Source organism: Bos mutus, chromosome 22 (genome assembly GCF_027580195.1).
Source record: "Bos mutus isolate GX-2022 chromosome 22, NWIPB_WYAK_1.1, whole genome shotgun sequence".
NCBI lineage: Eukaryota > Metazoa > Chordata > Mammalia > Artiodactyla > Bovidae > Bos > Bos mutus.
In genome coordinates, this window is record NC_091638.1 from 65,350,521 (window position 1) to 65,374,782 (window position 24,262).

Consider the following 24,262-nt stretch of genomic DNA (forward strand, 5'->3'; position numbering starts at 1 on the left):
CCGGCAGGGGTGCACACCCAGGCCGAGACTCCGGCTGCCCCGGGCTCCTCTGAATGGCGGCCAAGACGGGAGAAAGTCACAAGCAACCCAGCCTGTGCCCCGGACCTCCCCTTGTCACCTGCGTGCCGCCTCCCGCCTCCTTGGTGACACGCGGAGCCCGCCGCGGCCGTGCCGACCCTCCCGGTCCCGCAGATGGCATCTGACGCTGCAGCATCGGCTCTCTGAATCCTCCCTGTGAAGTGTGGGCTTCCCAGGCTCGGACGGTAAAGACCCCACCTGCCAATGCAGGTAGACACAAGAGACACACATTCCATCCCTGGGTCGGGAAGATCCCCTGGAGGAGGGCCTGGCAACCCATTCCAGTATTCTTGCTGGGAAAACCCCACGGACAGAGGAGCTGGGGGGGCTGCAGTTCACAGGGTTGAACAGAGTCGGACACGACTGAAGCGACTTAGCAGGCACGCTGACGGATCGGGGGATGGAGACGGAGACAAGCCCAGGAGAAGAGGCGACACCTTCACCCCGTGTGACCAGGAGCAAGTGGCTCAGCCTCTCTGGGCCTCAGGCCCCACTCCCGCCAGGGGTGCCACAGCCAAGGCCACCTGAGGATTAAACAAGCCAGCGGTCAAGTGCTCAGAAGAGCGCCTGCAGTGAGCAAGCCCCCAGACGGTGGCTCTCCTTGTTCCTAATGATCGCTGCTACTGATTCTCAGGAGGGTCCCTTGAGGGACATGCAAGGCTGACACCTGCTGTGTGCGCTGCTTCCCAGACCTGATGGGAGGCAACGGCACATCGTCACCCCTTGGGCCCCCACCCCGAGCCCTGAAACTCATGGATGACCAGACCAAGGCTGGGGAGGCTGCTGCAGGTAGGGGCTCACTTCCCAGATGGGTCTGGTCTGAGGCTGGGAGTCAGTGGGTACCCAGCAGCTCCCCAACCCAGCCCAGCCCCGCCCAGCATGCCACTCCCCCACCCCCGGGCTGGTGAGGGACCCGGCTCAGCGGCAAGAAGCCCACTGCGTCCTCCGGCAGAAACCTTTTCCCTTTTCCCACGGGCTGCCAGGAGGCTCAGAGCTGGCCTGAGCATCAGCTGCACATCAAGACCACAGGCCCTGAGGGCAGAGGAGAGAGTGGAAGCACCCCACTGTGGGCAGGGGGAGTCCTGGGGGGCAGCGAGGGGATCCCAGGACTGTGGAGCTGGGGTGTGAGGCTGGAGCCCAGCTCTCTCCGCTTTGCGCCCAGGGGCCCTTGGTGGGGGTGCTGCCCACCCACCCCCACCCCACCCCACAAGACTGGGCGGGGCCCTCAGAGTCCAGCCAGCTGCCCATGGCCAGTCGTGCGGTCTGCACACGGGCCTGAGCCAAGAACGGGCAGCCTGGACCCTCCCAACCAGGACACGCGTCCGGTTGAGCTGGAATCTCCCTGAACCCTCTGCCCAGAGAGGACAGATTGGGCAATTCTGACCACCCAGGAAGAGGTTCTCTCTGTAACGGCCCCCTCCCAAAAGGTTGCTTTTTAAAAATTCACGAGACCTCCCTGAGATGCTGGGAAAGATTGAGGGCAGGAGGGGAAGGGAGCGAGAGGATGAGATGGTCGGGTGGCATCACCGACTCAATGGACATGGGTTTGAGCAGACTCCAGGAAATAGCGAAGACCGGGAAGCCTGGCATGCTGCAGTCCACGGGGTGGCCGAGAGTCAGACACGACTGAGCAACGGAACAGCAACCAGTAGTTAAGAATCTGCCTTGCAATGCAGGGGACATGGGTTCGATCCCTGGTCAGGGAATGAAGGTCCCACATGTCTCAGAGCGGCTAAGACCACACGCTACAACTAGCGAGTCCATGCTTTCCAGCAAAAGATCCCGCGAGACGCAACAAAGATCCTGCGTGCCTCAACTAAGACCAGACGCAGCCAAATAAATAAATAACTTTTAATTTAAAAAGTAGAAATTGATCAACAGCAGCTCTGGGTGCTTGTTGCTAAAAGAAAGAGAACTGGAGATGGGGAGGAACGTTCTCTGTGTGTGGTCTCTGAACCGGCAGCGGCATCACCCGGCAACTGTCAGCGTGCAGGTTCCCAGGCCCGCAGACGGCATGTGGGTGGGGCCCAGGACTGGTGCTAACCAGGCCCCCTCCAGGGGATGCTGAGGCCCCAGGAGGTCAGAGCCGGTGGCCGAGACCCCTGCCCGTCGCCCAGCCCTCAGCAGGCACCAGGCTTCAGAAGCGGGTGCCGCTGGGCGTGGCTGCAGGTATCCGAGGCTCCTGTCTCCCCATGCGTCTCCGTGCCCGCTAACCGCGATGGAAAAGCGAAGCTGGAGGGCGGGTCTGGCAAGCCTGGCTCACCTGGCGACAGGTGTTGCGGGGCCCAGGCACGCATTAGGCAACCACTGTGGGATCCAGGGCAGCAGCCGGGGCCGCAGGTGTAGGCCGGCTGCCGGGGTGGCTCCAATTCTCTTTCCCAGGAGAATGACTCAGCCACATGCTGGGGGGCGGCGGGGAGGAGCTGGGTGATGTGGCCTCTACCAGCCACTTTGATGTGGGGGGTGTCGCGTGCCCCACGCCCCCTTCTTTGGTTTTTAAGAGCAGCGAAGGTGCCTGCCTTCCCATTTTTTTTGTTTTAAGCGAGGAATCGGTCTAACGTTTTGATAAGAACCACCAATTATCAGAGAGGCAGGAAACCAAACCCTGGCCATTTTGGTAAAAGACAAGATCCAGAGCAGACCACATGAAAGGCCCAAACCCACCTGCCGGGGCTCGGCTCTGAGGTTCCAACGACAGGTCAGGCCTGCACTCAGACCCCATCCAGCTGCCAGGGCTGGGGGGCGGCCTGTGGGCGGGGCCCGGGAGAGGAACTCGGTGGCCGCTGTTGCTCCCATGAGGACCCTGGGCCTGTGGGGCTGGAGGACACTCACTGATGCTGCCCAGGACCCCGGGGGCACACAGATGGCCCAGCTGGCCCCCACGCCCTCGCCGCCTCCCTCTGCCCTCATCCCGGGGGGCACGCCTGTCCCTCACTCACAGCCAAGGTGGCTGCTGCTCCCGCCCTCACTCCTGTGGCGCTGCGTGTTCCCCAGCTGGCCACACAATTTCCCCACATAAGTAACTGACCTTCTCCTGATCCCACTTCAGTGCAGGTCAGTCGCTCAGTCGTAATCGACTCTGAGACCCCCTGGACTGCAGCACACCAGGCCTCCCTGTTCATCACCAACTCCCGGAGCTTGCTCAAACTCCTGTCCATCGAGTCGGTGATGCCATCCAACCATCTCATCCTCTGTCGTCCCCTTCTCCTCCTGCCCTCAATCCCTCCCAGCATCAGGGTCTTTTCCAAGGAGTCAACTCTTCACATGAGGTGGCCAAAGTATTGGAGTTTCAGCTTTAGCATCAGTCCTTCCAATGAAGACCCAGGACTGATCTCCTTTAGGATAGACTGGTTGGATCTCCTTGCAGTCCAACGGACTCTCAAGAGTCTTCTCCAACACCACAGTTCAAAAGCATCAGTTCTTTGGCGCTCAGCTTTTTTATAAGAAAAGAAAGCTGACCACACTGCCCTCCAATGTCTCCCCTTTCTCTGCTCCCCTGGGCAGCCAAGCTCCTGGGGGGAGCCTCCCACACCCTACATCCTTCATGCCCCTCTTCTTTCCATCTTTCTTCATTATATTTTAATATGACATGTGGCACATATGTAAAAGAATTCTTGGGGCTTCCCTGGTTGGCCAGGGGTTAAGAAATCGCCTTGCCATGCAGGGGATGTGGTTGGATCCCTGGTCAATGTACTATTAATCAGATCCCACGTGCCGCAGAACAACTAAGACCACGAGCTACGATAACAAGATCCTGCATGCAGCAATTAAGACACAACACGGCCAAATAGATTAAAAAATTATTAAAGAATATTTGTAAATGTGTGTCCATTATAAAGGGCTTCTCAGGTGTCTCAATGGTAAGAATCCACCTGCCAATGTAGAAGATGCAAGAGATGTGGATTTGATCTGTGGTCTGGGAAGATCCCCTGGAGAAGGGAATGGCCATCCACTCCAGTGTTCTTGCCTGGAGAATTCCACGGACAGAGGAGCCTGGCGGGCTGCACTTAAGTTCAATTACATGCCCATGTCATCCAGATGGGCCTTCTCACCTTGCCCCTGTCTCCCCGGAGCCAACCTCCCGGGGCCTCATGTTTCACTTTTAAGTCATCCTAATGCCCACGTGTACATGCCCACACTATAGCGTTTAACTGTGGTTTTGAATTTTATAAATAATACGATGCCACGTGGAGTCTTCTCAACACTGTGCTTCTAAGACTTGGTCATGAGGTTGTTTGTGGCTGGAGTTCACTGGGTTCGGTGCTGTGTAAGATTCCATGGCAGGCGCACATTCTGCTGGGGGCATCTATGCTGTGTACAGCCCTCTGCTGGACTCCCTTTGCCCTTCTGGACATTTTACCGCCTGTCTCTTGTGGACAGGCTATTTGAGTGTGTTCCTAGCAAGAGAATGTTGTTGTTGCTGTTTTTGTGTTAAGTCATTCAATCATGTCCAACTCTTTGCGACCCCATGGACTGTGTGTAGCCCACCAAGCTCCTCTGTCCATGGGATTCTCCAGGCAAGAATACTAGAGTGGGTGGCCATGGCCTTCTCCAGGTGATCTTCCTGACTCAGGGATCAAACCCAGGTCTCAGCATTGTAGGCAGATGTTATACTGTCTGAGCCACCAGGGAAGCAGGAGAATAACGTCCGTCATATTCCACTAAAACAAATAAAGTGAAATGGTTTTTGAAAGAGATGGCATCCATTTAAATTTCCTCTGAGTATATGTAAAAGTTCTAATCAATCAATCATTTTGGAGAAGGCAATGGCACCCCACTCCAGTACTCTTGCCTGGAAAACCCCATGGACAGAGGAGCCTGGTGGGCTGCAGTCCATGGGATTGCTAAGAGTCGGACACAACTGAGAAACTTCACTTTCACTTTTCACTTTCATGCACTGGAGAAGGAAATGGCAACCCACTCCGGTGTTCTTGCCTGGATAATCCCAGGGACGGGGGAGCCTGGTGGGCTGCCATCTATGGGGTCGCACAGAGTCGGACACGACTGAAGTGACTTAGCAATCATTCAACTGGCTAGACTTGTTAGATTTTGACCTTGTAGTGACCGTGAAATGATGGTGCTGTGGTCTCGCTCTGCGCCTCACTAATTGTTCGTGACATCACATTCCTGCCACGCTTGGGAGTTTGTTTTCCTGTGAAAAGCCAGTTCAAGTCCTTTTTTTAAAATTAACTTGTTTGTATTTTCCTTGCTAACTTGTAGGGGCTCTTTACATGGTCTAGATACAAGTCCTTGGTCAGTTATATCTGTTACAAATACCTTCTTCTGGTTGTGCCCTGCCTACTTTATGGTATCTTTTAAAGAAAGATGCTCTTGATATGAATGTATTCATTTAATCAATATTTCCTTTTCTGTATTGTCTTCTAAATGTTTAAAAGTTTACCCTTTATACCTAATGCCTTAATCCAGGTGGGATGTACTTTTAAGTGTGAGACCAGGACATAATCTCACTCTTTTTCCACATGGACTGGCATTTCCAGCGTTTTCTGGGTAACCTACCCTGTCCCCGTGATTTTCTGCTGTGCACTGAATTTCTCTGAGTGTGCAAGGCTGTTTGTGGGTTCTGCACTCCATTCCATCTGTCCATCTGTCCATCTGTCCTGCACCAGCATCACGCTGCCCTGGCTACCATATCTGTGTATACTGAAGTGCATGCATGCTAAGTAGCTTCCGTCATGTACAGCTCTTTGCGACCCCATGGACTGCAGCCCACCAGGCTCCTCTGTCCATGGGATTCTCCAAGCAAGAATATTGGAGTGGGGTGCCATTTCTTCCTCCAGGGGATCTTCTCAACCCAGGGATCAAACCCAGGTCTCTTATGTTTCCTGCATGGGCAGGCGAGTTCTTTACCACTAGCGCCACCTGGGAAGCCCCAGGAGTAACATACAGAAGTGACTTAGGTGTTTTTGCATGTAAGTTTCATGTCATTTTTCAATCAGTTCTTCCCTCAATTAGATTCACAGCAAAAGAAAACCAGCACATTCTCTGTTCAAGCCTACAATCGCGGATTTTAAAGAAATGGCACAGTTTTCCTATACAGGCCTTGAACATCTCTTGTTCAATGTAAGGACCTTGAAGATTTGACTCTGATTCAAGTAGTACTTTTTATGGTGTCTGTTAAAATAAACTTAGGACAGTGTGTTGCTAGTGTTTAGGAAAGCAGCGGACTTCAGTGTATTAATCTTATGACAAACCATCGTGCTGAATTCTTACTATGTTTGATAATTTTAGATTTTCTACGTACACAATCACCTTATTTGTGAATAAAGTTGCATTTCTTGTAGTTCTATTTATTTACTTCTTTAACCATCTGGAAAGCTCTTTCCTGCAGGTTTCTGATCCGGTGTCCACAGAGCACTAGGTGGGGTAAGGAGGACATCTCTGTGGGGGCAGGGTGGTGGTGGTGAAGGAGACTGGTTATTTACGGGGAAATTGGTCGAGTGAGTGCACAGATTAAGGGAAATGGGAATCATTCCAAGAAAAATGCTTAATAGCTGTGGAAGGGGAGAAATTGTGAGATACTGGTTGAAATTAGAGGGATTGGTGGTTTAGTTGTCAGTACAACAGAGAGATGGATAGATAGAAATAGATTAGAGAGACAGACAGATACAGAGAGACAGACAGGCAGACAGACAGGTGAGTGCATCGATTCCCTAGCTCTGTCCCCTGAGGGAGTCTGGGTGCAGCAACACCTCAACAGCAGTGAGCACACCTCAGAACCACACCTTGGTTCCTAAAGCTTTTCTCACTTAAAGGAACAGGGGTCTTTAGAGAAATGGCTCGCACCAAGGCTGGGAGACAGAAGGTATAAGATAGGCCTGAAATACCTTTTCATGTCAGAAAGCAAAGAAACGTTCAAAGGATAGTAGGTACATAGCTAACGGACACAAAAGATAGGGTGAAGGCCTCTCCCCCGGCCAAAATGGCGATGTGAGCTTGAAATAAAATCCAGTGACAGACTATAACCCGCTGAATAAAAGAAACCACGATCTACACAGACGGAAGCAGGGCGGGAGAGAAAGCTGAGTGAGAAACAGGATATTCACGCGGCGTCAAAGCTCCTCCCCACTCATTCGTCACAAACAGAGAACGAGTTACTTTATACGAAGCGGCCTAGCATCCACCACCCCAACCAAGTAGGAAGACTGGCCATCGGCTGTGGAAAACAAAAACTGCACACGACCTGCCAGAAAGCACTCCTGCGATGTTCCTGCAAAGACTGCAGAACCTGCAGCGCGTAAGGAAACCTCACAAAAACCCAGTTTGGGAGCCATGCTATTATCACCAGCTGCTGCTCAAAACTTTTGAGGTTGGGACTTCCCCGGTGGTCCAGTGAATAAGACCCTGCGCTCCCCATGTAGGGGGCCCGGGTTTGATCCCTGGTCGGGGACCCAAGATGCCACATGCCGCAACTAAGACCGGCACAGCCAAATAAATATTTTAAAGCATTGACGCCGTCTGTCCTGGGAGATCATAGACATGGCCTCAGCACCTCCAGCGGGAAGCTGGGGTCACCGGAAGTTCTTCAGCGAGATGCCCAGGTGTGAACCTGCTCCTGCCAACCCCAGCCCTCCCCTGCAGATCAGGAAACCAGCTCACAAGCTGAGGCTCCAGGCAGCTGGTGGTTCCAAGCTGGGTGGGGCGAGAAGTGAGACACCCCGCCCCCGGCACATGGGGGCTGCACGTGCCAGCTGGACAAGACTCCGGCCCCAGATCAGCCTTCACTTCAGCCCTAGCTCTTTTAGACGAAGGTTCTGAGGCTGACATCACTTGACGTAGGGAAACGATATTGCACAGGTGCCCCAGCCAGTGCTCACCAGGCACCAGCAAAGTGGGACCAGCGCCAGCTTTAATCACTCCCTCCCTGGGCAGAGCCAGCCTCTGTGAAGGGCTGTCCCCGAGCCCAGCGTGGGCTGTCTGGAGTTATCTGCTGAGTGACAGCCTAAATACAGGGGGCTTCTTTGCACACAGGCCATGGAATGGGGAGGTGGTGGACCCTCAGGGCTGGGACCAGCCTCAGGACAGGGCAGCGGGCACACTGCCCACTAGAACCAGGCCTAGGTGGACAGGCTTACAACCCAGTGAGGCTGGGCTCCCAGCCTTGTGCCATGAGAGGGCCAAAGAGGAAGCAGGTCTCCAGGGGTCTGGAGAAAACAATGAGCTATCCCCTGGGGATCACGTGTGTGTGCATGTTAAGTGAGTTTAGTCATGTCTGACTCTAGCTTGACTCTAGCCTGCCAGACCTCTGTCCGTAGGATTCTCCAGGCAAGAATACTGGAGTGGGTTGCCATTCCCTCCTCCAGGGGATCTTCCCAGCCCAGGAATCCAACCTGGCATTGGCAGGTGGATTCTTTACCGCTGTGCCACCTGGTTAAGCCAGGGATCACAGCTTCAAGCTGACAGGCAACTGAACCTGAATCCACCACTAGATGGCGCTCAGACCTTGAGGTGGGATGGAAACACACCAGCAAACAGGGCAGCCAACCAAGCTGGGTATGACTTCTAAACCAGTTCGGCAAAGGTCTCCCCACCCCAAAACCAGCCTTCCAGGAAGGCAGACTGCACGAGGAGCAAGCCTGGGAGAGACCTCACTACCTCCAAAGGTCCCGCAAACCTGAGGAGCGTCACGTGAATACCCAAAATTTCAGATAAACTCTGGGGCCAGGAACCACAATGCAGTTGAATACACAAGACACTACCAGGAGTTAGAACACCTCAAGCACTGGGGTTTGCAGACATTCTAGAAGTTCCTTTTTTTTAGCTGAACTTTCCTCTCATCCCATTTCCCAAACAAGCTGGGGAAGACTGGGATCACTTCCTGCAGTGGAGTCAGCATCCATGCCCTGGTTTCCCTTCTGCGGCTTATGGCAGACATCACTAATAAATCCTAGCACTCCTTCCCACGAAGATTCCAATCCTTCTCAACAGACCTCCTGGGGGCTACCACCCACCAACCACTCAAGGTGGCCCTTGAAATAAAAATCCCATTTATCAATCTGGATCTACGATGGACCAAGTGGCAACGTGGCCTGCCACACACTGCTCACTTTCCCCTCCTCCCCATCCCAGTCCCCTGTCACACACAAAGTAGGGCCATCCCTGACTTATATGTGTCTTTACGCAAATTAGAGAGAGGGTCCCCCTTATGGGGCAGACAGCCAATGCCAGGACACACCTTTGTAGCTGGGTACTCTTGTGCAGTGCACAACCTGCACAGCCATACCTGGAGTAGCAAAGGCCCTGCCAATAGTTTTCTTAAGCTTGGATTGCAGAGGCATCCACTTCAGACTATCTCAAACACACTGCCCACCTTTCTGCTCTGAGACTTGTTTTAGAAATCTTTGATTTTGATAACTGACCATTTGGGCCACTTTTTTTCTTCCGTCACTTTAAGTTCCTGCTCTTATGTTTTAAATCCACCAACCAAGAGTGAGTCCTCTGAAACCCTCAATTTCAATAAAAGCAGAACCCCAGGCCCACGGTCTCTCTCTCTACCTGTGACCTCGCTGTATGGGCCCAGGTGCAGTAGGTAATTTCCAGGTCTTGTAGGTAATAAATCTTTATTTTTTTCAAAGTTTCCTGACAGCTGTTGCTGCAAGGCTTCTTGCAGACATAGTAAGAACCGCGAGGGCTGATCTGGCCACAGCACTGGTTTCCGACTGGCTGAGCCCTGGGAGCCCCGCTCCATAGAAGCAGTCCCATTCCAGTAGGAAACAACCTCACGCTTCCTGAGGCCTACTGATAAAGATGACTGGCGTTCTCACCCAGGAAGAAACACACTCGATCACACTCACATGAGCCATAAAATAATAAAACAACAGTCCAGCTTCTAGTTTAAAACCAGGATCCCAAGCTTAATGCCCCGGAAAGCTGCTAGTCGGCCAGTGTGGGCCTTGTGTGGGCCCCTGGTCCCTGAAGGCCACCAGCAGCAAAGGCACCACGGAAACAGCAGGACACAAGGCAAAGACCGCTGCGTCTCCTCTCACACATCAGTGGTCTCTGTGGAGTCACCCACTGTATTTAGAAAAGGTAGTCCCTCGGAAGCAGCTTATAAAGGAAAGTGGTGTAAACAGCGCCGGAGGGGCTGCAGAGTGGTCCTGCTCAGCTGCGAATCAGGGCCTGCGCCTGTCCAGCCTCGGTCCGCACAGCGGGTCTGCCCAAGGGGAAGGCCCCTCCTCTGGGTCGCGGCCGCCTCCTCCCCGGCCTGAGAGCCTCCAGAGGCCGCCTGGCCGCCGGCCGCCGCAGCCGGGAAGGCGTCCGGACGTCACCTGCACAGCTGCAGGTGAGGGTGGCGGCTCAGCTTCTCCACCAGCTCCTCCTCCGTGGGCTCCTCCAGGACGTCCCTGCGGAACGGGGGAGACAATGCACCGGGCGCCCTGGGCGCCTGTAGGGGAGTAGGTGCGCAGGGATGATGGAGAGGCCTCGTCAGGGCTTCTCGGGACCAGGAGCTGCGCGGAACCACCCACAGGGGGCTTGGGCCCACCTCTAGGATGTTTACGGGGAGTCCCTCAAAGGCCGGGAGAAGCCCACTCTGTGCGGTTGCGACACACACAGACGTTCAGGGAGGGTGGTGCGGCCGTCGCCTCTGAGCCACCAGAGGAACAAGCTCCAGGTTACCATGGGAAAGAGGGGCCGAGGTTTCACTTCACCCACCAACAGGGTCACCTGGGGACTAACAGCACCTGAAGAGGCTTCCCTACGCAGACTCATGGTGAGAGGAACTCAGCCCCACGGCAGAAGCAGAAGCAGCCCGGGAGGTCCCAAGAAGAGCGCCTGCCCGCTGCCTCCCTCCCTCTTGGCCTGGCCTCCCGCCCACGCCCCACCCTCCCCCTTGGCCCCGCCTCTAGGCCCCGCCCCCACTCGCCCCGCCTCCCGCCCCACCCTCCCTCTTGGCCCCGCCCCCTGACCTGCCCTCCTTGTCAACCCCGCTTCTCGTCCCACGCCCCCTCCTCTCGCCCCACCTCCTGGTCCTGCCCCGCCCCCTCTCAGCCCAGCCTCTTGCCCCACGCCCCGCCCTCCCTCTCGCCCCGCCTCCTGCCCCAGGCCCCACCCTCCCTCTCGGCCCGCCCGCTCCCACGCACCTGAACGGGAGCTCCTGGGTCATCTCAGAGGTGTCCTCCAGCTCCTGCGTGAAGGACTGCAAGTGGCTGCGGCGGTCCCACTTGTGAAGGAAGTTCTGGCAGGAGGGAGGGAGGAACAGGTGGCGGGTAGGCCCAGGCCCTGCGTGAACCCCTCCCATGGCGGCCTGGCTGAGAAGCTCCCCCTGGACACAGGGACCCTAGGCCCGACAAGACCCCCGGCCCCTACAGAAGCGGTTCCCTGAGGGCCCTCCTCCAGCCCCACCCCACAGGTCAAAGGTCAGGAGCCTTCAGGACGAGCTGCCCCGAGCGCGGGCAGACCCGCACCCCAGAGCTGTGCGAACCCAGCACAGGCTCTTCGACCAAGTTCCAAGTGGACCCCACCTCATCAAGTTAGAAACTCCAACTGAGAAGAGTCTGGGCCGGGCGTGTCCACTACCTCCAAAATCAGAGCCAGAAACAGGTTGACCCAGATGACCGACGACACCAGCCACCACAGCACAAAATACACCTCTGACCACCTGTGGAGAATGAGGGGGAGGCCGGGGGGCGCCTGTAAGTCCAGCGCAACCCTCTTCTGGACCCACCGCTCCCTGCTCCACGTCGCTGTTCCCACCCAAACCCCCAGGCTGGCCCAGCCTGGCCTTTAGGGGCAGTCGGCCGGGAGGAGCGGGGCTGGGGCTCAGACCTGGCCCAGCGCCGGGGCCGTCTGAGATCTCCAAGCTCCAGGCGGAGCCCCTTCACCCCAGGTCACAGGCCCCCCCAGAAGCCACCTGCTGCCCCGTACACCCTGCAACCCCGGGAGGTTAGACCAAGACGCGCACCCCGCGCAGAGCCGCGGTCGGGGCGGCCAGGCCGGGTCACTCACGGGCCCGCGTAGCGCCGGAAGGCGTCCAGGAACACCTGCCAGTTGTTGACAATCATCACGTCCCACAGAGTGACCAGGGCGGCCTGCAGGGGGCACACAGGGCTTCCAGGAGGCCGCAGGGAACAGAGGCAGCGGGTGGGTTACCGAGGGGCAGGGGGCGCGGGACTCACCGCAAAGTCGTCGAAGTTGTTGGGCCAGTACTCCAGCTGCTCGAAGCTCCCGCAGGGCGGAACCATTGACAGAGGCTAGGCTGCGGGGAGGGATGGGAGGGCACAACCCAGTCAGTGTGGGGGCCGCAGTGGGACACACGTCCGCGTTCCCAGCCCCGCCTGAGCCCCTGTTCCGCATGGACCCAGCAGGCCCTTGAGAAAGGGGGACAAAGAGGACGTGCCCCCTAACCAAGGAGGTGCCAAGGGCAGCGAGACCGGTGCTGTGGACACATGGGCAGAGGCAGGCCAGGGGAGGGTCGCAGTTTAGGCCGAGCCCTAGACACCCCTTATGCAGCAAGCAGCCTGGGCTGCAGTTCCAGAAAGGGGCCTGGGGTCAGGGGTCACCCTCAGTGTAGATTCTAGAGAGGGCTGCTAGAGGGAGGGTGGGGGGAGAAGAGCAGGGAGACCATGGAAGAAAGGGGACCCAGGAGGTCCCTCCTGGGGAGCTGAACCCACACCACCTCCGAGGCCTCACCCCGGCTCCAGCATCCCCGGAGACATTCCCCCGACACCCCCAGGACCCAGCTCACCTGCTGTTTCTAGGAGCCACGATGACGCCCTGGAACAGGCTGATGCCGATGATGGCGAAGACGTAGTAGATCACCTGCGGAGGCAGGCGGGCCGTCGGCATCGCACGCCTGCGGGGGCCCCCACACAGCCAGGCAGGGCCTGCTAGGGGCTGCATGCCAGCAGGAGTTTCTCCCCGGGGACACGGGGACTCTGACCCCAGGCACCCCTCCTGGCCACCAACCTGTCCCAGAGGGAAGCCCTGGGGATACATGGGGGCCTGGGGGGAGAACTGGGGCTGTGAGCCCTCCTCCAGGGCAGGTGCAGCAGGAGGCAGGCCCCATGGAGAACTGGGCAGCAAGGGCTGCAGAAGGCATCCTGGGAAGAGGGCTTGGAGCAGCCACGTCCCTCTGGGAGAAGCCCACTGCCCTCCCCACGTACATCAGCAGGCGTCTGAGACGCACCCCTGGGTAGCTGTGTGCCAGTCAGAGAAGGGGCTGCTGGCCGCCCCTGACCCGTCGCTAATGTGTCTGGGGGGCGGAAGACGAGGAGCACCCCCAGGCTAACCCAGCCCCTCTCTGGGCCTGTTTCCTCCACAAGGCAGACTGGGGCCTGTGGGCAGTGCCTGAAGCGGGTCCCCTGAACATCCCTGACAGCCCTGGGCACCACGGAGCCCCCTGGCGTCCACAACAGCAGGGTTTCATCACCCTCTCTCCTTCCTGCCAGGCCTCGTGCCTAGAGCATCACCGGGCCCCTTGTTCAAGGCCCAGTTCCGGCAGGACCACAGTGGAGGCGGCGGGGTTGGGGGGGCCTGGCCCAGGGCTAGGGGACATCAAGATTCTCTCAGCAAAAGCAGCTTTGAGTTTCCCAAATCCTCAAGCAAGGATGGCTGACCACTCTGGGGCCTCTGTGAGCCCTGGGGGGCCCCTGGTGCCTCTAAGGTTTTTCATCTCCTCACTGTGGCCCAGGGCCCAGGACACATGAGGGATTCGGAAGTGACCAAGAGGCTCTCTGGGAAGGCGGTGTGGTCAGGCCGTCCCTTCAGCCAGACCACCCCAGCTCCACTCTCTCCAGCGTCCCGCCCTGCCCTGGGATCCCCGGGCCTCGGTCACCTGCTCCACCCGAATGCAGGGATCCTCCTTCTGAAGGCTGCCACTTCCCGTGGAGCTCCGGCTGCCCACCCAGTGGCCCGGCCTTGCTCCCCCGAGAGGCCAGCACGGGTGGCCAGACTCACCACCAGGATCCCACCGAAGGCCCGCATGTTCTTGATCAGGTCCAGGATGGTGCTGGCCACCAGGGACATCAGCTGAGACAGCAAGAGAGTGGGTGACCCGCCTCACCTGTACACACACCTGCACGCACACCCACACATCACCTGCACACATGCACACCCACACCTCACCTGTACACACACCCACACACCTCACCTGTACACACACCTACACACGGCCACACCTCACCTGTACACACACCCACACCTCACATGTACACACACCTACACAGACACATACCTATACAGACATCACCTGTACACACACGTGCACACACACAAACACATGTACACACACCCACACATCACCTGTACACACACACACACACCTCACCTGTACACACACCTACAGATACACATCACCTGTACACACACCTACAAACACCTGTACACACACCTGCACACACACCCACACATCACCTGTACACACACCCACACACCTCACCTGTACACACACCTACACACACACCTGTACACACACCTGCACACACACCCACACATCACCTGTACACACACCCACACACCTCACCTGTACACACACCTACAGACACACATCACCTGTACACACACCTGCACACACAGCCACACATCACCTGTACACACACCCACACACCTCACCTGTACACACACCTACAAACACCTGTACACACACCTGCACACACAGCCACACATCACCTGTACACACACCCACACACCTCACCTGTACACACACCTACACACCTGCACACACACCTGTACACACACCTGCACACACACCCACACATCACCTGTACATGCACCTGTACACGTACCCACACACACCTAACCTGTACACACATGCACTCACCTCAACTTTACACACACCTGCACACACACACCTCACTTGTACACGCACCTGTATACACACACACCTCACCTGTACACATGCACACCCGCCTCACCTGTACATACACCCATGCCAACCCCCACACTCTCACGACTATACACACCCGCCCACCCCAACACAGAAACCCCTACACGTGCAGACACCTCCAAGACCAGGTGAAGCCACGATGTGCAGGGCCTTGGCCCACACTGCCCACCGGCCCACGAAAGCTGGTCTGGAGGCTCCTGAGAAAGGCTGACCTGGAGATGGCCCGTCAGCCCTGGGTGACGGGGTTTGCGGTGTGGGGCCTCAGAGACCCAGCCGGGGACCCTGGTGCACGTGAATCTAAGCCCCACAGACCGGCTTTCCAGGCAGCCAGTTTCCCCACTTGGTGAGTCAGGAGAAACAGCACCGACGCTAGCAGGCAGGAACTCTGCTGTACGTGTGCACACACGTGATTATACGCACATGTGTACACGTGTGTGTGTAGATGGCTGTGTGTGTGAGCACACACACGTGTATACATACACTTGTGCTTATATTGCGCCCGACTGCATGATTATATGTATGTGTGTGGTTACACACATGTGTAATTGTGCAGTTACATGCAAATCCATCTGTTGGTGTGTGCATGCATGTGTGTGTGTGTGAGATGACATGTGTGATTATATGAGGGTGTGATTACGTGTACATGTGTATGATTTTGTGTGTGCTCTGGGTGTGTGTGATCATGTGCCTGTGTGCATTGCACGTGTCGGGTCACACAGGTGTGTGTATGTATGGAGGGCTCAGGGCCACAGTCCTCTGCACCCAGGAGCCCCTTCAGATGGAAATACCGCTGGGTGACGACGGGTCACCAGCTGCACAGGCCAGGTGCACAGCTTGGCAGGACGCACACAGGGGAAGGAGCTGGACACTCAGAAAGGGGGCAGGTGTCCTCGGGTTCTTTTCTCCTGAGAAGTGCTCGGGAAAGCAGATGGGAGAGACCCACTCTGCCCCGTGCCGGGTGGGGGCTGAGGGGAAGTGGACACTCTGGACACTCCGAAAGGGGGCAGGTAGGTGTCCTTGGGTTCTTTTCTCCTGAGAAGTGCTCAGGAAAGCAGACAGGAGAGACACCCCCACCCAGTGCTGGGCGGGGACTGGGCTTGCACACCCGGACTGCCCCCCTCCAAAGTTGGGGCTACTCCTGGCAGGAACGTTATGAGAAACCGGGGCTCAGAGACAGTCACAAGGCAGTCCACTCCTGCACTGGGGGTCCTTGGAGGCGGCACCAGTAGCCACCAGCAGCCTAGGCCGTTCGGAAACTCAGGATGCCTCGGGGCACACTGGCTCCCCACAAAGGCCAGGGACCCCGAAGAGCACGTGACCTCCCCCAGGTCCCACCGACACCCCCTTGCCGTCTGGGCCAGATGCCCTTACACTCCCAACCACCTCCAGCGTCACCCAGCCAAGACACAAGGCTGGGGCGCATGTAGAGGGTCCCTGCCTGCCAGGCACGCACACCCCCAGAGAGAGCCCACAGGCGCCGGCGGTACCTGCATGCTGGGGATGATGCGCAGGAAGCGGAAGACGATGAGCACGTTCACGAGCCGCGTCATGTCCCACAGCGACAGCAGGCCCAGCGTCGCCGGCTTCCTGCAGACGCGGAGACGGGTGAGCCGGCAAAGGGACGCAGGGGACGCTCGGTCCAGAGACAGACGCAGAGCGGGCCACCGGGGTGCCAGGAAGCCGCCCCACAGGCGCCACCCACCGGAAAAACTCCGTCGAGACGGGAGGGCAGAGCTTGAGCCCGCGGCCCAGGGCGCTCACGGCAACACCTCCGAGGGCACAGCCCCCCTGTGGTGCGGGGCAACGTGACGGGAGAACCCTGGGGCTCCAGACGCCCAGCTCTGGCCCCAGCAGAGCTGGCAGAGACGTGGCCCCAGACCCGTCTCCTATCCTCGGACCTTGCCCCTGGCTGTGACCCCGTCACCTGGGTGCCCCTCACGGGCCTTACTGTGCTCTCGTTTCTATTTAAATTTCACCCATTCTCACCTAGGACGCACCCCTCACCACCTCCCACCAGAAGCGCCCTGTGGGTTTTCAGTGCACTTAAGAAACATGGAGAGCTGGCCCCACAGCCGCCGGGCAGCCCCGAGGCTTCACTGCTCCCGCCTCCGTCCCCCTTGACAGACCCCTCCCGAGACCCCAAGGGGCAGGACTCATCCAGCCCACCCTCATCAGATGACTCGCAAGCGCACCACTAAGACGAAGGCAGCCCAGCCGAGGGACCAAGAGGCCCCCTGAGGGCGCGAGGTCAGCACGCGAGTTCACCAGGACAGCTGTGCTCTGGGCAGCGAGACCCCCAAGGCTGCCACACGCCACACCGCAAGGCACCCTGGGACCCCTGGCCAAACGTCCATACCTCCGTGTGGCCAGAACTGGGGGCAGCGTGAGTTCAGCGAGCCCTGAGCCACCCTGACGTCTACGGGGAGGTGAACTGACACCCAGGGTGGGAAGTGATGGCGGGGGCCTCCCTGCTTCCGGCCCCCGGCACACCTGGGCCCCAGGTCCCATCGCACGGGCACCTCCAGAGCCTCCCACCCCAGCTCTGGGAACACAATCATCCTGAAGGCGGCCACAAGGCCTTTAAGGCAGAGTCCCCAAGAGCGGAGAAGGCACCTGACCCCACAGGCCGTGGCGGGGCAGGAGCTGTGGCCACTCGCCTGCGAGTCAGGCCTTCGGGCCTAGAGCGGCCTGCACCAGCGGCTAGAGGCCGGACACACACCCTTCCCCGGGGCGCTAGCCAGGCCTCCCCGGGTTCTCCGTGACACATACCAGCCCCGGTGTGGGAAGCCGTACTCAGCCAGAGTGGAGATCTCCAAAACCTTTAATCACAAAAGAGAAGAAGGCTCGCTGCGGCAGGCCCGCCGGCGGCTCTAACACGCGGGCCCCGAGGGGATCTGGGGAGAAACCACAGCCGGTCCTGCCCCTCAGCTGGTGCCACGTGGGGACGCCCCGCTGCTGAGGGTGCCCTGGCCTCAGGAGTTAGGCTGCACGTGCGGAGGGCAGGGCTGGGACGGGGCCTTGGAGTTCCGGGCTTGGGAGAAACTGTGGTCAAGGATGGACCGGAAGGCCCTCCTCTCAGCTGCCTCCCTGCTGCTGCCGGGGGCCCACAGCTCTGATCCGTCAAACACGAATACGTATCGCACTAATATTGCTGCTGTGACGTGCACACCAGGAGCGACCCCTCACTCCCCCAGGATCTGGGGAAACACTTCCCAAGACTCCCAGTGCCTGAGACCCTGCCCATCCCTCCGCAAGCCGAGGCCCCACTGTCCTTGGTGGGGCTGTGCTGGCTGGCGGGGTCTGCAGGTTCCTTGCAGGCGTCTCTGGGGTGTCAGGAGAGGCAGCCTGCCCTCACCTTGCCCCAGCCCCGACGACCCACAGAGGCAGCGGAAATGAGCCTCCTGTAGCCCCATGCCAGGCAGCCGAACCCGGGGGAGCCAGCCCCTCTGTCACCAGAGGCGGGAGGCCCAGGCCCTGTGGCCCCCTGGGGTCCAGGGGCAGCTGAGAGACCCTGTGACAGGCTGAGTGCACACCGCCCGCCCAAGAGGCTGCACCTCAGCCGTCTCAGACTTTACCAGCAGGACGATGGTGAGTAGCCCGTCGAACACATTACTGGAGTAGGACAGGTAGCCCTGCAGGCCCAGAGAGAACACCTTGAGCAGCATCTCCAGCAAGTAGTACAGGATAAAGATGCAGTTGAGAATCTGAAAGGGAGAAGCACGCCCAGCGTTCAGTCCCGGTGCCACCAGTGGGTCCCGCCCAGCTCCCCAATGTCCCCCACCCACAGTGGGGCCAATGAGATCCATGCGGCTCTGTCCACAAGGCCCCGTGAGTCCCGCCCGGCTCCCCGACCTCCCCCAACGTCCCCACCCACAGTGGGGCCAATGAGACCCTTGCGGCTCTGTCCACAGGGCCCCGTGGGTCCCGCCCGGCTCCCCGACCTCCCCCAACGTCCCCACCCACAGTGGGGCCAATGAGACCCTTGCGGCTCTGTCCACAGGGCCCCGTGAGTCCCGCCCGGCTCCCCGACCTCCCCCAATGTCCCCACCCACAGTGGGGCCAATGAGACCCTTGCGGCTCTGTCCACAGGGCCCCGTGGGTCCCGCCCTGCTGCACATGGTGAAATGCGTGGCGCACAGACACCCCCGCCCACGCTGCGGCCACGTGAGCCTCCCCTCCCACCTCTTTGCTGCTCCTCACACCCTTCTAGGCGGCTCTTCCTGAGCCCCCTACCTCCGAACGCAGGCATCTCAGCACCCCCTTCTTGGTCCACATCCTCTCCTCAGGGGACCTGTACCCCAGGCACAGCTTCAACCACAACTGGCACACCTGTACCCCCCAATCCAGGCTCCCCAGCCATCAGACAGGCCCTCGAACCCACGCCCTACGTCTCCCTACTCCACAGACTCCGCGGTGAAGCACCAGGATGGCCCTGCCTCCCGGGGACCCGGGCCTGAGGTGGGGAGGCTGTGCCCTCTGCCCCCTCACGCCCTAGCACCCTGGATGACAGCCCGTGGCTGCAGAGCTCACCCCCAGCACGAAGTCGTCGCGGTCCTTGGGCAGCACGTGCGCGTCCAACACCAGGAATACCTGCAGAGCCAAAGCGGTCGGCGGCTCAGCCCGGGGCCGGTGAGACCGCCGGCGGGCAGCGACGCCAGGGCAGACCCGCACTCACGCAGATGGTCACGAGGTTTCCGAGGGCCATGAGGTTGCCCAGGTAGTCAAAGTAGTGGTGGCCGAAGAGGAACTGGGTGCTCCGCAGAAACGGAGACTGGTACTCGGGCCGCGGCGGGTGCTGGGGGGACACGCACACTCAGAAACACGATGGAGCCGGCCTCGGCCACGGGGGACCGAGATGCCCAACCCCCTCCTCCTGGGACTCAGTCGTCCCACCCTGCCTCCCAACCCAGACTCTCCAGCCTCAGGAACACCTCTCAAACGGTGTCAGTTTTATGCACAAAGATGATCGTCACAATCGTCTAACACCGAGAGGCATGGAAATAACCCAGAAGGGCGCTGATGCTGCAAGCAGCCCAAGATGGACAAGCATTCAGTCGTCTTAAACATATGCCAAGTGTCACGTGAAAATATACATATAAATTAGTTGCTAATAACTATGAAAACTTAGCACAGAATGGAGGTAACTCACACACCATCACCAGGCTGGAGTGGAGCCTGATCAGAGGAGGGCAGCTGGGCAACAAATACACCATGAAGATGCGTGTGAGACCCTGCACTCCCATGCCACCCTGCTCCCCCCACAAGAGACCCACACCAACCTGGTCCCCCTCAGAGAGGCCCCCGCCTGTGCACCAGGACAGAGGTGCAGAGCGGTCACTGCAGCACGAGATGGACCATCCCACGCGGCAGCTACTCGCTGGCCGTGGCCACTTGATTCAAATTTAAATTTGATCAAACTGAACACTTGGCTCCTCTGTCACACTAACCACACCTCAAGTCAGGGAAAGACACCTGTGGAGCTCTGACCCAGCCCCACACTCAGACGCACGGTTCCCTGGTGACCTGCAGCACAGCCTGACCCCGTAAGAACGTCTTCCACGTGGGTACTGGTGCCCAGAGGCTGCCAGCTGGCCCCGGTGCCCAATTCCCTCTATACACCACATGCTCTGCTCATGGCCTGCGCCTGCTGCACCCTAGACGGTGGCATGCTGCTTGCCCAGTGACCGCAGACCAGCTCCAGCCCAGGTAAACCAGCAAACATCTCTGTCCCCCTGCGGTCTGGACCACAACTTCTCCAAAGGTGTCCAGACCCTGGCCTTGGGGAAGGGGTCCCCCGAGGTCTGTTCTTCCCCAGGCATCTTCCTCCACCCTCGGGGACCACAGAGCTTCCCCATATGTTACAGTGACTCTCCTATCACAGTTAATACTTTTCGATGTTAAATTTCTACGTGATTTCTGTCTCCTACCTGAACCCAGACTGATATATTGGCCAAAAGAGACTTCAGCATTATCCGTTATGTTAAATTATTACAAGAAGAATGAATTCATATATCACGTCATTATTAAGAAATAACAAACCTTGAAATGATTTCCGTGAAATGATTTCTTGGAAGGTGGACAGTTGGGTGGGTTTTTCTATTTCTTGCTACTATTCTTGGAAGGTGGACAGTTGGGTGGGTTTTTCTATTTCTTGCTACTATCTATAATGAATGCCTGCTATGTTTTTAACCTCAAAAGCATCTTATTAAAACAAAAACAGGGACTTCCCTGGTGGTCCAGTTGTTAGGACTCCAGGCTTCCACTGCAGGGGTCACGGGTTCAATCCCTGGTCAGGGAACTAAGATCCCACATGCCGTGTGACGCAGCCAAAAAAAGTAAAAGAGAAACAGGCTTTCAGAAGCTGGCATGGTACCTCTTCTGCACCCAATGAGCATGAACTGACGAGCACTGGACCAAGGCCTGGGTGATGGACAGAAGGTGACCATACATGGGAGGACTCTCATGGAGGCTCATGATGTCCTGCTATCAGCCACCTAGAAAACGCCTCTCTTCAGAAGTGATTCCAAAATCACAGCCTGTCAGGGCACCTGGGACAAGCCCTCACATGCTAACAATCCTTGAGGCACCTGCCTACCCGCTGGCAATCAGCACTGGGGAGGAAGGAGGATGTCATAAAACCACGACAAGGACATCACAGCCCCCCAAACTTCTAGGACCCAAACTCCAGCCTCAAATCATAGTTCTGGACTTTAGATCTAGGGCATATGGGAAGAGAGAGCATCTCATGAATCATAGTAGGAAAGGCGTGGCCAGAGGATGGGCGTGGCCAGCGGAGGGTGTGGTGAGAGGAGGGGTGTGACCAGTGGAGGGTGTGGTCCGTGGAGGGGCGTGGCCAGAGTGGGTGTGGTCAGATGAGGGGCGTGGCCACAGGAGGGTGTGGTCAGATGGGGCATGGCCTGCACGTGCGACCGGTCATCAGCCACCACCACAACCACGCACCTCCCTTTTGATATCAGATCCTGACTCAAGGCAAAGGGAGAGTTGGTCTTGGACGACCTGGACCCAGCAGCATCCTGCAGGCCGGTTGGCAAGTGCCCAGGGAGGGTCTGGCTGGCCCAGCGAACCCTGAGAAAGGAGCCCACCTTCCCAACATTTTCTCACCCAGGTCAGGCTGCACCCAGAAACGGGCTGGATCACAGCAAATCAAAACAACAACAGCTGCCAAGAGCTGCCTCCTGGGCCCAGCAAACCTCCGCAAACCTCCTGCCCCAGGACCATCATAGAAAGGTGCTTCCAGAATTACTATCCTTTGAAAACCATCGTCGTGGTTTCTATAAAACCCGCACCCGATGGCACGTACTCACTATTCCCTTCAGGTCACCTGGGCACAGACGGCGTTGTGTATGTTAACATGCCACGTGTCCGCCGTCTGTCCCTGTAGCCATCTCCCGTACCCCACGGGTCCTGCAACGAGGACGCTGCTGACCACACAGGGGCCGAGGGCACAGCACCCATAGCTCCAGGCCAAACAGGACCTCCTCTGGGGAACCTGGAAAGGCTTCACGTCCTCAGGGAAAACCACCTCTGACTGGGGCCTGAGGCCTCGGAGGTTGACCACAGACCTGGAGAAGAAACTTGTGGGCTAAGGTGCATCCCCCAAAATTTATATTTTGAGAGCCTAACCCCAGGACCTCAAATGTGACTGTATTTGGAAACTGGGTCTTTCAAGAGGCAACTAAGTTAAAATAAGGTCACTGGGGTGGGTCCTAATCCCGTAGGACTGCTGACCTTATAAGAAGGGGAGATGAGGAGACAGACACACAACAGAGGGAAACCCACATGAAGACACAGCGAGCAGACGGCGTCCACACGCCGGCCCTGCCCGCGCCTCGGCCTCCGATTCCAGCCTCGGTCCACACGCCGCCCCTGCCCACACCTGGGCCTCCGATTCCAGCCTCCATCCACACACCGGCCCTGCCCACGCCTGGACCTCAGATTCCAGCCTCCAGACCTGGAGACAATAAGCCCTGGTATTTAAGTACCTCCAGAATTCGCACACACACGCACAGGCTGCGATACTTGCTACAGCAGCTGAGCTGACTGACTCAATGGTGACACTGAGCTGCGAGGAATCCAATCAACAGGAGACGACTGACTCCACCTCTTCAACCCCCATTCAAGCCCAGCTCAGCCCTGTCGAGGCCAGGCGGCTGGAGTGGCTGGAGCGGAGCCCCCTCCGCTGCCCCAAAGTCTGTGGGAACGGCAGGGCTGCCTCCCTGCACCCCCTCCCCTGCTGCCTCCCACACCCCTGCCACATAAAATGCAGGCAGGCCAGGGTCTTAACACTGTGGACACAGTGTTAAGCTGGATCTTAAGCCCCCCTGCTAACTAAAAATCAGCGTCAAGGACAACAGACAAAGGTTTTGGACAAACTCGGGAACCTCCCGGGTTAGGATGTGTGAGAAGAGAAGAAAAGTCTATCATGAAGAATGGAGAAAACTGGGAAGTTCCTCTGGGTCAGGACTACAGTCCCTGTGGTCTGGGAATTTCATGAGGTCACAAAATCTCCCCAGTTCCCAAGAGCCACACCAGCTCTGCTCCCACGAACACCCTAGGGGCCAAAATCCCTGGGAAGGTGAGTCCCAGCGTCGGTCACTAAAAGTGACTCAGGCAATCAACGCCAAGAGACACCAAGGACTTCCCTGCTAACCTCAGGTACCCCTGGCCTGGCCACAGTTACCTCTTTAATCACCCTCTTATCAAACTCGTAGAAGAGTTTCTGAAACTCGTCAGTTGACAGCAGGCCATCACCACGGGAATGCAGCTTCTGCAAAGCAGGAATGCACGGGGGTGCTGGGCAGCCAGCCCAAGGGCAGGAAGGGTGCCGCCCCCAGGCCCACCAGGACCAGGGCAGCCGCGCCGATCTGAAATGACACCCGCGTGACCTAGGGAGCCCAGAGGCACAGGCGGGGGAGGGGGGAGGGGGGACCAGTACCTCTGCAATGGCCTGTTTGTGGTCACTGTCCAGCTGGACTTTCTGGAGCACTTGCAAGAAATCCTCAGGCTTCACCCCAAGTCTGTGGGGAAGATGCCCTCAGTGAGCCCAGCCAACTCAGCACCCTTAGGCGCCCTGACCACTGGCCCAAGCAGCCTGGGCAGTGACAAGTTCTCCAGGAAGGAGTGCTTGACAATCTTCCTGTCTCCAAAATCCTGAGACCCCGTGGTCCTGCCTTAGAGAGGAGCAGCTGAGGATGCTAGAGTGTGCAACCCACAGGCCCCGGGGCCAGTGAGCGGTGGGGACCAGAGCAGCTCTGTGACACTGCCTCCAAGCTGTCACAGAGTCGGGGGCAGAGTGGACGTGCATCCCAGGCCTTTCTCGTC

General features: G+C 58.0%; 1 protein-coding gene across 1 annotated transcript in view; it reads right to left on the reverse strand.

Annotated features, from left to right (window-relative positions):
* Nucleotides 1-5,876: 5,876 nt before the first annotated feature.
* Nucleotides 5,877-24,262, reverse strand: part of TPCN2 (two pore segment channel 2) — a 34,870-nt gene continuing 16,484 nt past the window's right edge. The window contains 15 exon segments of the mRNA XM_070360475.1: nt 5,877-10,439; nt 11,178-11,272; nt 11,614-11,695; nt 12,043-12,125; nt 12,213-12,270; nt 12,272-12,292; nt 12,782-12,855; nt 13,993-14,064; nt 16,408-16,507; nt 17,690-17,739; nt 18,496-18,624; nt 19,451-19,510; nt 19,596-19,715; nt 23,622-23,708; nt 23,877-23,958. Coding sequence (XP_070216576.1) covers nt 10,361-10,439; nt 11,178-11,272; nt 11,614-11,695; nt 12,043-12,125; nt 12,213-12,270; nt 12,272-12,292; nt 12,782-12,855; nt 13,993-14,064; nt 16,408-16,507; nt 17,690-17,739; nt 18,496-18,624; nt 19,451-19,510; nt 19,596-19,715; nt 23,622-23,708; nt 23,877-23,958 — 1,192 coding nt within the window. The 3' untranslated portion in view covers nt 5,877-10,360.